At 42.0% G+C, this 13,557-nt stretch overlaps 1 protein-coding gene across 10 annotated transcripts in view; it reads right to left on the minus strand.

Annotated features, from left to right (window-relative positions):
• Positions 1 to 13,557, minus strand: part of Msp300 (Muscle-specific protein 300 kDa) — a 480,743-nt gene that overhangs the window by 201,882 nt on the left and 265,304 nt on the right. For 6 of the 10 annotated variants that reach the window (XM_067767583.1, XM_067767581.1, XM_067767580.1 and 3 more), the window contains 4 exons: positions 7,108 to 7,281; positions 6,511 to 6,687; positions 4,526 to 4,763; positions 593 to 3,375 (listed from right to left, as the gene is read on the minus strand). In XM_067767583.1, the coding sequence (XP_067623684.1) occupies positions 593 to 3,375; positions 4,526 to 4,763; positions 6,511 to 6,687; positions 7,108 to 7,281 (3,372 nt within the window). The remainder of the gene's footprint in view (positions 1 to 592; positions 3,376 to 4,525; positions 4,764 to 6,510; positions 6,688 to 7,107; positions 7,282 to 13,557) is intronic. The other 4 variants (XM_067767586.1, XM_067767584.1, XM_067767588.1 and 1 more) reach the window with 1 other exon arrangement.

A 13,557-nucleotide genomic window follows, 5' to 3' on the forward strand; every position in this document is an offset into this window, starting at 1 on the left:
ACCGGACTGATGGTCCGTTAAAAGTTTATTTACATGCACATATGTGGCGATCTGCCCATGTAGGATGCGCTCAACGACCTTCGAAAGAAAAGGCAGTATGGCTATCGGCCTGTACTCTTTGTTTTGGTTGGGAATGGGGATAACTTTAACAGCTTTCCAACAATTTGGAAAGACAGAGGTGGTTAGGATAGAGTTTATTAAATAGGTTATATGGGGCAGGATTACGGGTAGAATAATTTTCACAAATTTTGCACATATTCCGTCTAAGCCTATAGCGGTGGACTTCACAGAAAGTATGGCTTTCACAACATCACAGTCATCGACACGATGCCAATTCCAATTTTCTTTATCCTATTCCAAGTTTCTTTTGAATTTCAAGCGGTGCTGAACTTATTTTCGTAGAAATGTACTTTAGCCGATCTTATGGCTATGCGGCCAGGCTAGGCAACTTCTTAATTTACAGACTACTTCTCATTGCCTATGCGAAATGGCAATTTTTGGAGACCCGTGATTTAGAACTTTATTAGGTCTAATCTTGGATAAACTATTTTGATCTTTCAGCTAAATCCCTAAAAATATTTTTTCAACTTACCTGCACGTTTCCAATAGCATGCGTCAGCTTCTGTATATTGAAATGAAGGCCAGCTAAATTTTGTACCGGCTCATCGGTGAACTTGCTGCGCTCAATGGTGGCCTTAACACGTTCCACAGTCTGTTGGTATTCACGCCAACGATCAACCTCCTTCTCTAAATCGGCTTGCTGCGATTTTGCCGAAGCAAATGTATTCGCTAATTTCGTTTGATATTGCGCAAGCTCGCGAGACAATTCCGATTGTTCGAAATTATTCAATGAAGGCCAAATCTTATCGGCTGACTCTTGAATTTGTTTGTGTACCAAATTTTTAATGGGCGTTTCATTGCCAAAGAATATTTTATGTTCTTCCAAATCTTGTACAAGGTTTTCATAGTCAATGCCGTGTTGGCTATGCTGCAAGCGTGTTTCAGCTTCATGCACCCAATCATTAAATTTGGCAACCAATTTCATATATTCCAGACGTGAATTGCGATTATTAATTAAATATTTCTCACGATCTTCGAGCTCCTGCGGCAGTGAAGAGACTAAGGAGCGACCTTCAGAGAGCATTTCCACCAATGAGCCAGGCATTCCCACTTCCGTTTTGACGCTATCATTAATTTTATTGAATTTATCTAGATATGTTTGTATTTCTTGGCTTAGCTGGTGATGTTTTTGTATTTCATGCTCAACCGATTCGGGATCGCGATCCAGTAGTGGACGTGACTTAGCGGACGCTTCATTATTGTGCAACCAATCGAGTATCTCAGAGAGTGCAGCAGACATTTTACGATGATGTTCGAGTTGCACTTGATGCTTTTGGCGTTGTGATTCGACAGCTTTGCGCAAGTTTTGCAGTTGATTCTTCAATGATTGCAGCTGCTCAGTGATGCTATTCTTATCGGCAGCTGTGCCCTCAGAAGCAATCTTCTGTCCTTTATCGGCAGCGGATGCCAGCAGACCTTCACATTCTTGTATCTTTACAATTACATCATCATATTTATTAATCTTGTCCTCTAAACTATCTGGCGAGTTTTCAATATCGATTATGACGTCTGTATATTTCATAATGAAAGCAATAATCTCATTGATTAGCGCAATAAATTGCTCACGCAACAACAACAGCTGACGTAGATGCGCTAGCTGATCTTCAATTAATTTGATCATATCATCTTGTTGTTGGAGTATACTCTGCAACTCAGGCAAATCATCCATTTGTATATCACCCATCTTATTCTTGCTATCCTTCAACTCTTTAAGTATACCCTCATAAGCGCCCAACAAATCTTGCACATCTTCGATGCGCGCTCCGATCGGTTTATTAAGCTCTCGCAAGCGTTGTTGTATTGTATTCAAAAATTGCATACAATCAGCTAATTTACTCTTAGCATCCTTATATTTCTTAATATGATCCGCCAGCGTATTGACGCGATCTTTAATATGCTGCGTCACCTTGCCATAACGATCTTTTAAGTTTTTGATATCATCATTAAGTTTCAATTTATCGGGATTACTTAGCGTAGGCAGCACCGATTTGCCTTGTTCGACAACATTATTCATCAAATCAGCCTTGCTGGCAGCATCTTCTAGCAACTTCTTATAATGCGCCATTTGTTCTTCTAGCACAGGCACGCTTGTTGTACGCAGCTCTCCCGAGGTGGCTGTCTCAATTTCGTTCAACCAATCGCCCATATTCTTCACAGCATTCTCGAATATTTTGCGGCCTTGCAATAGATCGTTCAATGCCTTAGCGCGCTTGCCGCACTCATCGCGCAGTGTCTGATAATCGTTGGCTATTTCATCGAGTATTTTCTGTAAGGCAGCGCGCTCTGCTTGCGGGCAATCTTTCATGATATTAGCCGCTTGACGTTGCACATCACTCAATACTGAATCATTGAATTGCTTAGCTTCATCATCGTATTTCTTGTTTTCTTGTAATTGCTTTTCGATTTCCGGCGATGGCAGTGGATGGTAGGCTGGTAGCTTACGCACTTCCGCAATTTTCGTTTTCAACCAAGCGCGCGCCTTATCCAAATCCACCTCAAGCGCTTTGCGCGCTTTTGTCGCATCTAGCGCACGTTCCAATTCACTCTTCAACACCTCTGACAAATTCTTTTGTTCTGTGTTCAATTGGCGCAAGGCGGCTTCAAGTTGTGCATATTCGACAGGTTCTAATTCGGATTGCATATTTGCTATACGTTTTTCCAAAGCATCAGCTTGTGATTTTTTAGCCTCCGCTTCCTTCATTATACCTTTAATAGCTTGTTGTCGCTGTTCAGCTGATTTAGGTTCAAAACCCATTGCACTGGGTGCTTGCAGCTCTTGTATCTTATCTTTAACCCAATTGTGTAGTTGATCGATTTCAGCCTTAGCGCTTTCAATACCCTTATTGGTAACGTCTAGCAATTGTGCTTTACGATCAATGCGTTTGCCGAGATCAGCATGACGTCTATCAAGTGATTTCATTTGTTCTTCCACCTGTTGTCCATCTAAGTTACTGATTGCTTCAGCTACTTGCGCTGCCTTGCCTTTGAGTTCTTGTATTTTTTTGGGTCCTTCTTCTTCGAATTCTTTCTTGATTTCTTGTATGGCCGCCACTTTTTGTGCACAGTTCAAACCGGAGCCCTTATCCAACACATCCATACGTTTGATGAGCGAATCGAACCAATTTTGTACATCTTGTACACCTTGCCGATAATCGTCAATATCATTTTGGCCAGCTTGTTTTTTGGCGATGGCGTCCATTAATTCTGACTCCAGTCTGTCGAGATTTCGATCGAGATCAGTATCTTCATCAGCCACTGAAAGTATAAAGAAATGAAATTAGTTAAGCTGATTGGGCAGAAGAAAGAAATAAATGTTAGTGCGAAGGTTGTTCCATAGTAAATCACGGAATCACCCAATGAGTACTGAGTAATTTTCTTTGCTAGTTTGCTGCGCCACTTATCTTAAGAAGCCATCAATATACTGTTTCTTCGAAGACTTAAAATGTAACTGAATTGTGCATACTTGATTAACTTCCGGGTAGACAGTGAACGATATTACTGTCTTTCATAGAAGTTTAGGTGAGATTAGAGTGGCCACCGGTGCGAGCACCAGTGCATTTAGGCCCAAAAGGTCCCATTATGATACCGCGTGGATCTCTCCCCTACTCATACCAACAGGTCGATTCAGCAAACGTCAGGAATTTCTTAGGTTCCAACTTAGCCAGATTACAAAGGTCGTCAAGGAAGGGAGATCCCAGAGATTTTTTCCTCCTGCGCCAAAGCGCAGGAAAATCTCTTGGTAGGTAAAACTGCTAGGCCACTAACAACTCAAGCTGTATGTGTATATGTCTTCGACCTCAATATATAAATGTGTTGATTTTCTTCTTTAAAACTTCTACGCGACCTTGAACTGACTGAGTACTACTTAAGCCTTCGACTGAGGACAGAACTGTTCAGAAGACCAATAGACCTGAAACCTCCTGTATTGGAAAAATTAAAAAAATCATACGATGGTCGGGCTAATGTTTTAATTGTCTTGTTACCGGAACGTACCGGAAAAGGACCATCAGCATAAATAGCACTCCTTGCAACCTTCGCGCAAGAAAAAGAAAAAGGAAATGAAGGGAGAGGGAAGAAAAAAGAAAGGCAACAAGCATTATGAAGAGGACAAGAGAGTTAGGGGCACATAGAAAAGAGAAAATAGAGCGAGTAGAAGAGAAGAACTGCTGAGAGAAGACAAAAAGAGGGAGCTCAAAAACGAGTGTGAGAGCACGGGAAAGAGTGAATAAGGGATTGAAGGAGAAAAGAAAAAAAAGATATATAAAGAGAGTAAGAGCAAAAGAAAACATAATTTTAAATAAAAGAAAGAGGCAGATAGGGAGCTATCAGAAGAGGAAATGCCATACAAAATTGTGATTATTTCTTAAATATTTCCTAGTTAATTAATATTTCTATCAATACTTACATGATCCTGTCATTTCTAGCATCAATTGTGAACGCTTATCGCCAATCGAATTCAACAAATCATTCATGGCAACTAATTCTTGTTTGGCTGCTTCAGGACGCAATTTGCATGGACGTGTTAACCAATCGTTGACGCATATTTGTTGCTTCTTAACCCAATCGTGTAGCTCTGCGCGTTGTTTTTGTTGTTGTTCTAATTCACTCACTGAAGCGGTCAATCCACTCAAGTGGGATTGTACCTAACGGAGGTAGAAGGAAGAGTACAAATAATGATAATTTAAATATTTTTATTTAATAAGGTAAAAGATAAGTTATATATTTGATACCCAATAAACCAGAGCCCTAGGCCGATGATCTGTATTTTATCTGTCAGTAGAACTATGTACATGAGTTAAATTTATTCGTAGATACATATGTGTGTTTTGATGGGATGCAAATGTGATGAATAATATGTATCCGAATTTCGAAAAATTTTTTGATTTATTTTCGGTATCTTTAGATTCGGTATATAAAACTTATTTTCACTATTGTTGTTTTTTTTCTTGTTTCTTTTAAAATGCAGCGTAAGTTACACTATACGACAAAGTCACTTATTCTGGGTGTTGGACCAAGCTAATTAATTTTTTGGTAGAAGTTGCTTCGTTTTTTCGAAGTTAGCCTCGAAAGCATAGAAACTGGGTCTCCAAGTTCGCTATCTGACCCTTTCTAATATATATTTTCAATTACATAGTCGGTGTTATGGAATACTAAGTTTTTGTTTTCCGAGTGGAAAACTTAGCACGTTTCACGAACAATGAACTGTGCTAGCTTTCCACGCGAGCATAAAACGTGCTAGTCTTCCATGAGAATTCGCAAAGTGCTAGTCTTCCATGGGATCAACAATATATTGTATTTAAAAGCTTAAAATTTTAAAATGTAGGCGCGGTCTGCTTCTTCCTTATTTTAACCAGAGATTGCGTTTAACGGTTTGGATATTAAATCGATGATTCAAATGAATATAAAAACGATAACTTTTCGATAACGGCGGCTAAAGGTAATAAATCGATAACGCGCCATCTAGTTTCGGTTTTGGTTTCTCATCTTTCCTTTCCTCTTACCTCAATTATTTTACTTTTTTTATTGTCTCTCCTCTCCTTAACTTTCTTTTTCTCTCCGTTGCCCTTCTTTCCTTTCCTTTTATTTCTATTCCTTTCCTTTCTTTTCTTTTCTTTTTTTTCTTTTCTTTTATTTTCTTTTCTTGTTTTTTCTTTTCTTTTCTCTTCTTCGCGCATCAAAATTGTACGTGTTTACAGAGTTTGGTTTACATTTTTTCGGTAAACGCATGTTCTCTGAGAGAAACCAAAACCACCAGTATGGGCATTTAACAGTTATTTGAAAAGTGGTGAATCAATACCTGTTTTAATTGATAATATTGGTTGCGGAAACTGTTATTTGATTTTAACGGTATAGTTTTTTTTGCTTAAGCTTTTATAAGACATTATAAAGGTTAAAATTTCAGATTTTCGAACAAATTAAAACCGATAACTTACACCGCCATACGAAATATGGTAAATCTTGGAATGCAACATCTGAATTCCGTGTGTTTGTAAGCACTGAATCCAAATCCGCAATCACAATCGGCCCTAACCTCAAAAACCAGTCAATCTATAGAGGTTTTTTCCGTTTATTGACGTAGAGCTGTTAAATTAATTCTAATATTTTTACTTTTTTTCTAATTACAATAAATAGCTAAAAAAAACATTAGGATGAGTCCAATTTCGAACATCGCTAGCTAATATCTATTATTGGTTTGGTCCAGTGCCCAGCCGAACGTTGTACAGTGTAATTATAAATTAAATTATACGTTTTAGTATATACATACATATTTTATTGAAAGGTTTTTTATACAGTTTTTAGTTAAACAAATTTGCAAGCATTAGGCAGGAAGGACAGCTTAAGTTAAGCAGTGTTAGCGAAGATGAAATTGTTTTTGTAGCGCGCGCTTACCTTAGTAATTAGTACTTTAAGCTTATTTACACGTTCGCTATTGGAACGCATCAGTTTGCTTTTTGCATGCTCTGGAGTAGCTGGATCATGCGAAGCAGCATTGATCTCATATGAATCAACATCGTCATTGAGTTTAGCGGCGATGTTGCCTGAGTGCGGCGATTGGTTGCTTGACTTCTTTGTGGGGGTTTTCGAGTTTTAATACCAAACAATTTTTGAAATCACGATTATGTGTAGGTACAGGTGTAGGTAAAATTTTGTATTGTTGTAAAATAGCAGTGTGCGGGGTGATGTGAGTGTAACGGTTAAGATTTAAAAGGAAAATTATTGCAAAAATTATATTTATAAAAAAAGTTTAGTTGGCAACAAAACAAAAAAAGTATACAATAAAAATTATAAACGCTAAAATTACAAAACTAGAAAAATATAAAATCGTATCAAATTTATTCTAAATAATTTAAATGGAAATTTGTAAACTTAACTTAAAAGGTGTTGAAACTGTTTCCTGTTTCTCTACTACTAATTTCACCATTTTTTTATTAATTTATTTTGTTTTTTTTTTTCTAAACTACCCCAGAACTTAATGCAATAACTTACCTGATCCAGCAAATCTTCAAGCTTGGCGCGCACAATAAGCTCACGTTCGGGTATAGCTTGCATAGCAGTTTCAAGCGGTGAACTAGGGCGACTGATTGAGGCAGTGGCAGCTTCGCAAGCTTGTACAGCAGCTGCTAAACGCGATTTTTCGCTGTTCAATTTGTTTTGCATATCCTGTTGGTAGAAAAAAATTAAAAAAATAAGTTAAAAATGCTTTAGAGGAAATATTTTGATTTATATTTTAAATATTTCAATACTAATTTAGAACAAAAGTTATTTCCTGCACTTTGTGTTTCACTTATAAAGAAAACAATCCTAAGTTGTGTTTAAAAAGGTATTAACCGATAAGACTCTCAAAGGAATTTAGGTGGAGCTACCACCCGTACGGGGGCTAAGATACTTGGCTTGGATATCATAAGTGGTTTCAGGCTCTGGATCAGGGACTGATATCAGTCTTAGACCGGCCATAGTGACGAATGTCACGCGTGATTAGTTATCACGTCCTGCACGAGGTGCCCCTGCTTCTACTGATAATGGCGGATCTAGAGAGGACAACTCGATAAAACCCGCACCCCTTGAGTCATTGTGCCGAGCTCAGGGGAGGGAGAGTCAAGATCGGTACACAACGGTGACGAACTGGACTGTTTAAGGACTTTGATTTCACTTTACATTTTGACTTGATGACATTGGGCTGGTAGGTGCGGTATTCTGCCACTTTAGTAGGTCGGGGTGAAACCCTACCAAAATGGCTGGTAGGCTAATGCTGCACCTGCCCACGTCCCGTTAAAACCGTGGCGGGCCTCAAGGTACGTTCCGGCTCCGTCGCCGTTAAGTTGGTGGTGTAGGTGCGGTTGAAGATTTTCCCGCTTCGCGTCCGGTCTGGCTCTGAACGCATTACTCATAAGGTAATGCGTCAACCCTCGCGTGGCCTCCCTGCGTAGCATAGATAACCACGAGATCGTTAAAGGGCGACTACACAATCGGCTCCGGATAGCGGCCTTGAGGGGGGACTTTTTTAGAATGGACAATACTAATACGAATCCGCCAAGGATGGGGTGCGGAAGAAGAGCGCTTTTGATGGAAATCCGTCAAATCAATCTTCAGCACTCTAAGGCGGCTTCCGCAAATTTGTTGCTCTGCCTTGAAAAAGGCGGAGTGGATATAGTCCTTGTCCAGGAGCCGTGGCTGAGTAGTAACGGCAGTAAGATTTCTGGATTAAGGACTGGAAAATTCAACACCTTGGTGCATGCGGAGGCAAGTAGGCCTAGATCCTGTGTGCTTGTTAAAAAAGAGATTAAAGCTTTTATTCTCTCTAATTTCAGCAATGCTGACGTAACCACGGTCTGCCTCGAGCGAGGAAGTAATGAAATGTGGGTGGTCTCAGCGTACATGCCCCACGGGGACGTAGTGGGACCACCACCTGCGATACTGGGTGAAATCACCGCTGAAGCAAGGCGGAGAGGTGTTGGCGTGATCATCGGTGCCGATGCAAATGCCCATCATAGCATTTGGGGAAGCTCGGATACCAACACTAGAGGTGAGTCTTTATTTACTTTTATTGTAGATGAGGGACTTTGTATATGTAATAGGGGGAATGACCCGACTTTTATTACTGCGTTAAGGGAGGAGGTCCTGGACCTCACCCTGGTTAGTAGAGAACTGGAAGGTCGGATATCTGGATGGAGGGTTCTCAACGAGCACTCCTTCTCTGATCACCGATATATTCAGTTCTCAGTGAACGAAGAACGTCCCGGTAAAATATCTTTTAGGAACCCTAAAAGTACTAACTGGGACTTGTATTGTAGGAAGCTGGGAGAGCTACTGCCTGCGGTGCCTATCATTAGTTCGGGCCTGTCCGAATCTGAGATAGACGTTCTGGTGGAAAACTTCACCTCGGCAAGCAATAGCGCCTTTCAGCTGTCCTGCCCATTGAAAACTTACAGGGGGAAGGGCAAGCCGCCCTGGTGGTCGGATTCTCTTGACGACCTAAGAGCGTCCAGTCGGCGGCTCTTCAACAGAGCCAGGAGGAGTAAATTACCCTCGGACTGGGAGCTCTATAAGGTGAGTCTGGGGATTTATAAATATGAAATAAGGATAGCCAAGCGAGATGCATGGCGAAGCTTCTGCGAAAACGTAGAAGGCTGCAATGAATCCGCGAGATTTAGAAAAATACTCTCTAGGAACCCCGCTCCTCTGGGGTATCTGAGAGATGATGGTGGGGACTGGTCGATGAGTAGCGAGGAGTCCCTAAGGCTTTTACTGGACAATCATTTTCCCGATGTCCGAGTTGCGCAGGGATCTTCGCCTGCATGGTCGGCGGTCGTTGGCCATGCAGAAGTGCCTGCCATTCCAATACGGGAAAGTCAGATAACCTGGGCTATAGGGTCGTTCAAGCCCTATAAGTCTCCGGGCCCGGATGGAATCATTCCTGCGCAGCTTCAAAGGTCTTTGGGGATTTCCTGCCGCTGGTTGGCCATCATATATACTAACTGCCTCAGGCTTAACTATATCCCGAAGTCTTGGCACACGGTTAGGGTTATTTTCATTCCGAAGGCCGGCAGAAGCTCTCATGTATCACCTAAGGATTTCAGGCCAATCAGTCTCTCGTCGTTTCTTCTTAAGACGTTTGAGCGGTTGATTGACCTGTACCTACGGGAAAGGATACCTCGGGGGTTACTGTCGGCTTCACAACATGCGTACTGCAAGGGCAGATCGACGGAAACGGCTCTCCATTCGATTGTAAAGCAAATAGAGGGGTCCCTAGAACACAAAGAGTATGCTCTGGGTGCCTTTCTAGACATCGAGGGAGCTTTTAACAATGTCTTACCGGGGTCAATCGAAAGAGCTCTGGTGGGTTTAGGAGTCGAGGCGGCTCTGGTTGAATTTATTAGCAAACTTCTATGCGGCAGAATTGTCGCAGCGGAGTGGGGAGGGGCCATAATTAAGAGGAAGGTGTGCAGGGGCACGCCACAGGGGGGTGTCCTATCTCCTCTCCTCTGGGTTGTGGTAGTCAACGAGCTTCTTGTGGAGCTGGAAGCCAATGGTTGTCGGGTGGTTGCCTATGCAGATGACCTCGCTATCCTAGTCAGAGGCAAATTTCTGGGCGCCCTGCGCGATGTTCTTCAGGGCTACCTGGATACTGTGGCTAGGTGGGCTGAATCATGTGGATTGGCGGTCAACCCGGGAAAAACGGAATTGGTCCTTTTCACAAGAAGATATAAGGTGCCCGATTTCAGAACTCCCTCGATTGCAGGGGTACCGTTGGTACTTTCTGATAGGGTTAAATATTTGGGGATTGTTTTGGACAAGAAACTGTCCTGGAGACCCAATGCGGAAGATCGGGCCAGGAAGGCCGCCATTGCCTTGTACTGCTGCAGAGGAGCTATCGGAAAGAGATGGGGACTCTCGCCAAGAATAGTACACTGGCTTTATGAGATGGTGGTCAAACCGATTCTGCTATATGGGGTGCTGGTCTGGTGGAAAGCACTGGACACGGCGAGCACCTCCAAAATGTTAGTGTCAGTGCAACGGACGGCGCTGATCGGTATCAGTGGCGCTCTCAGAACAACGCCTACCTTGGCACTGAACGTCATGCTGAACATATACCCAGTAGATATTGCGGGAAAGGCGGCCGCGGCAAGGTCGTTGGTCAGGCTTCGTGATATGGGATATAGACTTTCTGACCGCGGACACTCTAGCCTTCTTACCAGTTTCGACTTCATCCCGGACAGAACGGACTACTGTATGCCGATAACAGCTCCCTATACAACCTTCACCCCAGTTATTCCAGAGAGAGAGGATTGGGGAAGAGGAATTATCTGGGGCATGGGACCGGTTAACTTGTTCACGGATGGGTCAAAGCTGGATGGAAAGGTTGGTGGGGGGGTCTTTTGTCAAGAGCTAAATTTAAGCCGCAAGTTTAAGTTGGCTGATCACTGCAGTGTATTCCAAGCGGAAATTGCTGCGATTAAGGATGCGGTGGATGGAATGCTATCCAGTGCTACCACGGTTAGGGAATTTAACATCTACTCTGATAGCCAATCGGCTATCAAGGCCTTGAGCTCAACTACAGTGCGATCGAGGGTGGTCTGGGAGTGCCTGACCTCGCTTGCGATTGCATCGAATTATTTTACAATTAAGATTATCTGGGTCCCGGGCCATAGTGATATCCCGGGTAACTGTCAAGCGGATCTCTTAGCCCGCATCGGTACAACTGAACCGGATGAAGATGGCTGTAGGGACTTCGGGATCCCGCTGGCCACCTGTGGATTGCTCCTCCATAGCTGGGCCTCGAATCAGCTCAGCAAACGTTGGGCGGATACCACGTCTTGCAGGGTAGCAAGATCTTTCTGGCCGAAAGTGGATGGCAGGAGGTCTGCTGAAATAATTGGGTTCACTAAGGCTCACCTATCAATGGTCATTGGGGTTTTGACAGGGCACTGTCCCATGGGTATCCATGCGGTACGTCTCAATATACTGGAAACTCCATCCTGCTGCAGCTGTATGGAGGATGATGAGGTGGAATCACCAAATCACTTTATGCTTGATTGTCCAGCTTTTGCCAGAATTAGGCGAAAGTACTTCGGTCGCGACTCACTTGGATCTCCCGAGGATATATCCAAAGTTGAGATCGGTATCATTCGGAGCTTTATCGTTGCTACCCAACGATTCTCTAAGTAGCTGGATCTAGGTCACCGTTATTTTTGGTGTATGTGGTATCACAACGGACCTTCGTGTTGTCCAAGTGAGCTATCCTTATCAGGGAAGCTACCACCTAACCTACCACCCGTACACATTCCTTTTCTATGTCTTTTTGATATGAGAACCGGAACTCTTCCGTATTTAAAACCTTAACCAAAATCGCAATCGGTGCATGCTGAAACGGATTTTCATCATCCCTTCTCAAATTTTGGTTTGAAGGCAGATTTTGCCATTGTGCTAATGTTGGGACCATTTCGAAAAACACCCGCTCTTAATCTTGAAAGTAATGTTGGGGAGAATTCAGTACAAATTGTTTTGCAACCTCTTCCCTTGATGTCGCAATAGAAAGTACTTTCGGAGCCCTCCGCCGATCACTGGTAGATTCAGTTCTCCCTTCACAAGCCTCGGTCCAGTAAAATCACGTTTATATATCCCAGTTGGGCACCTAAATCGTAGTAAGTTTGAGGAATTCCTGTGAGTTGCAATTTAAGTAAATTCGAATTTATTTGAGGCATTCATCGATGCCCTGGCTGGTAAATGTTCTTTAGCATGTAATGGGGCCTATTAGGTATCTTTCTCGCTGAAGTCTCTCAGGGTAAGGTACTAACTGGCCTTCCAGTAGATAGCCATTGAACGAGGAAGAGCGGACTAAACTACCGCCAGACTGCGAACTCTAAAGGTAGAGGTTAGTATTTATCAGTCAGAATTAAGATGAGCCTAGTTGGGCTCCTGTGGAAAATCTTGCAAAAATTTGGAAGTGTACAACAAGTTCGCGGGGCTCAGTCGCTAGATTCAGTGAGTATATAAGAGAAAAGTGTAATTTCAAAATTCACAATGAGAGTTGAGGTATCTTTAAACTTTCTAATGGAACTCAGTTTGCTAATATCCGGACTTATCACCCCACAACCATTGATTGCTAACCGAGAGGAAAGGCAAGTCGTCTCCGTGAAACAAACTTGCATGGGATATTATTTAACTCTTTTAAACCCTACCAGTATTTGGGGCCTGATGGTATAATTCCGATATAAACGCAAAGATCTCTTTACATTATTTACTGCTGATTGGCTACTTTCTACGCCAACTGTTCAAAATGGAGCTATATTTCCAAGCCTTTGAATATGGTCCAAGTCAACGCTGGAGCGCCTGTTCAATCGAAACATACGAAGTAGAATTTCTTAGGCCAGTTATCGGAATTTCAACATGGCTATTGTAAAGGCAGGTTCACTGAAACAGCTCTTTATTCACGTATCAAAGTGATAGAAGAAAATACTTCTTGCTCTTTTCTCCAGGAAAGATGGGGATACTTCTGGCAGGCTAAGTGCTCGATGAATATCCATGTCATGCGATTCAGTATTTTGAGCAAGATTCTGATAAAAGTTCTTTAGTTCCATCAGTTACAGCTACCCAACCTAACTTATGTATTCTCATATTCTCATACACCCAATCACTGCTGTAAATTCCAAGAATTTGTTTCAACAATCTCAGATTTTTTTCATAAACGCCGTATATGTCGTCGAGATGTATAGAAAATATACTCAAATAGGGCGTTTTTGAAACAAAATAGATACTTCTGAAAGCAGTTTCGAAACGATTACAAAATAATCCAAATCGATGCCAAATACATTGTAGAATTTAATAGTAGTGTTATAGTCCCTAATTTATAACGAAACTACATCGAAATTGTGCCGAAACTACCCAGAAACCAGTGCCACAATCATACCGAAAAATTTCAGAAATTAGTTCAAACAT

Source organism: Eurosta solidaginis, chromosome 2 (assembly GCF_040869045.1).
Source record: "Eurosta solidaginis isolate ZX-2024a chromosome 2, ASM4086904v1, whole genome shotgun sequence".
NCBI lineage: Eukaryota > Metazoa > Arthropoda > Insecta > Diptera > Tephritidae > Eurosta > Eurosta solidaginis.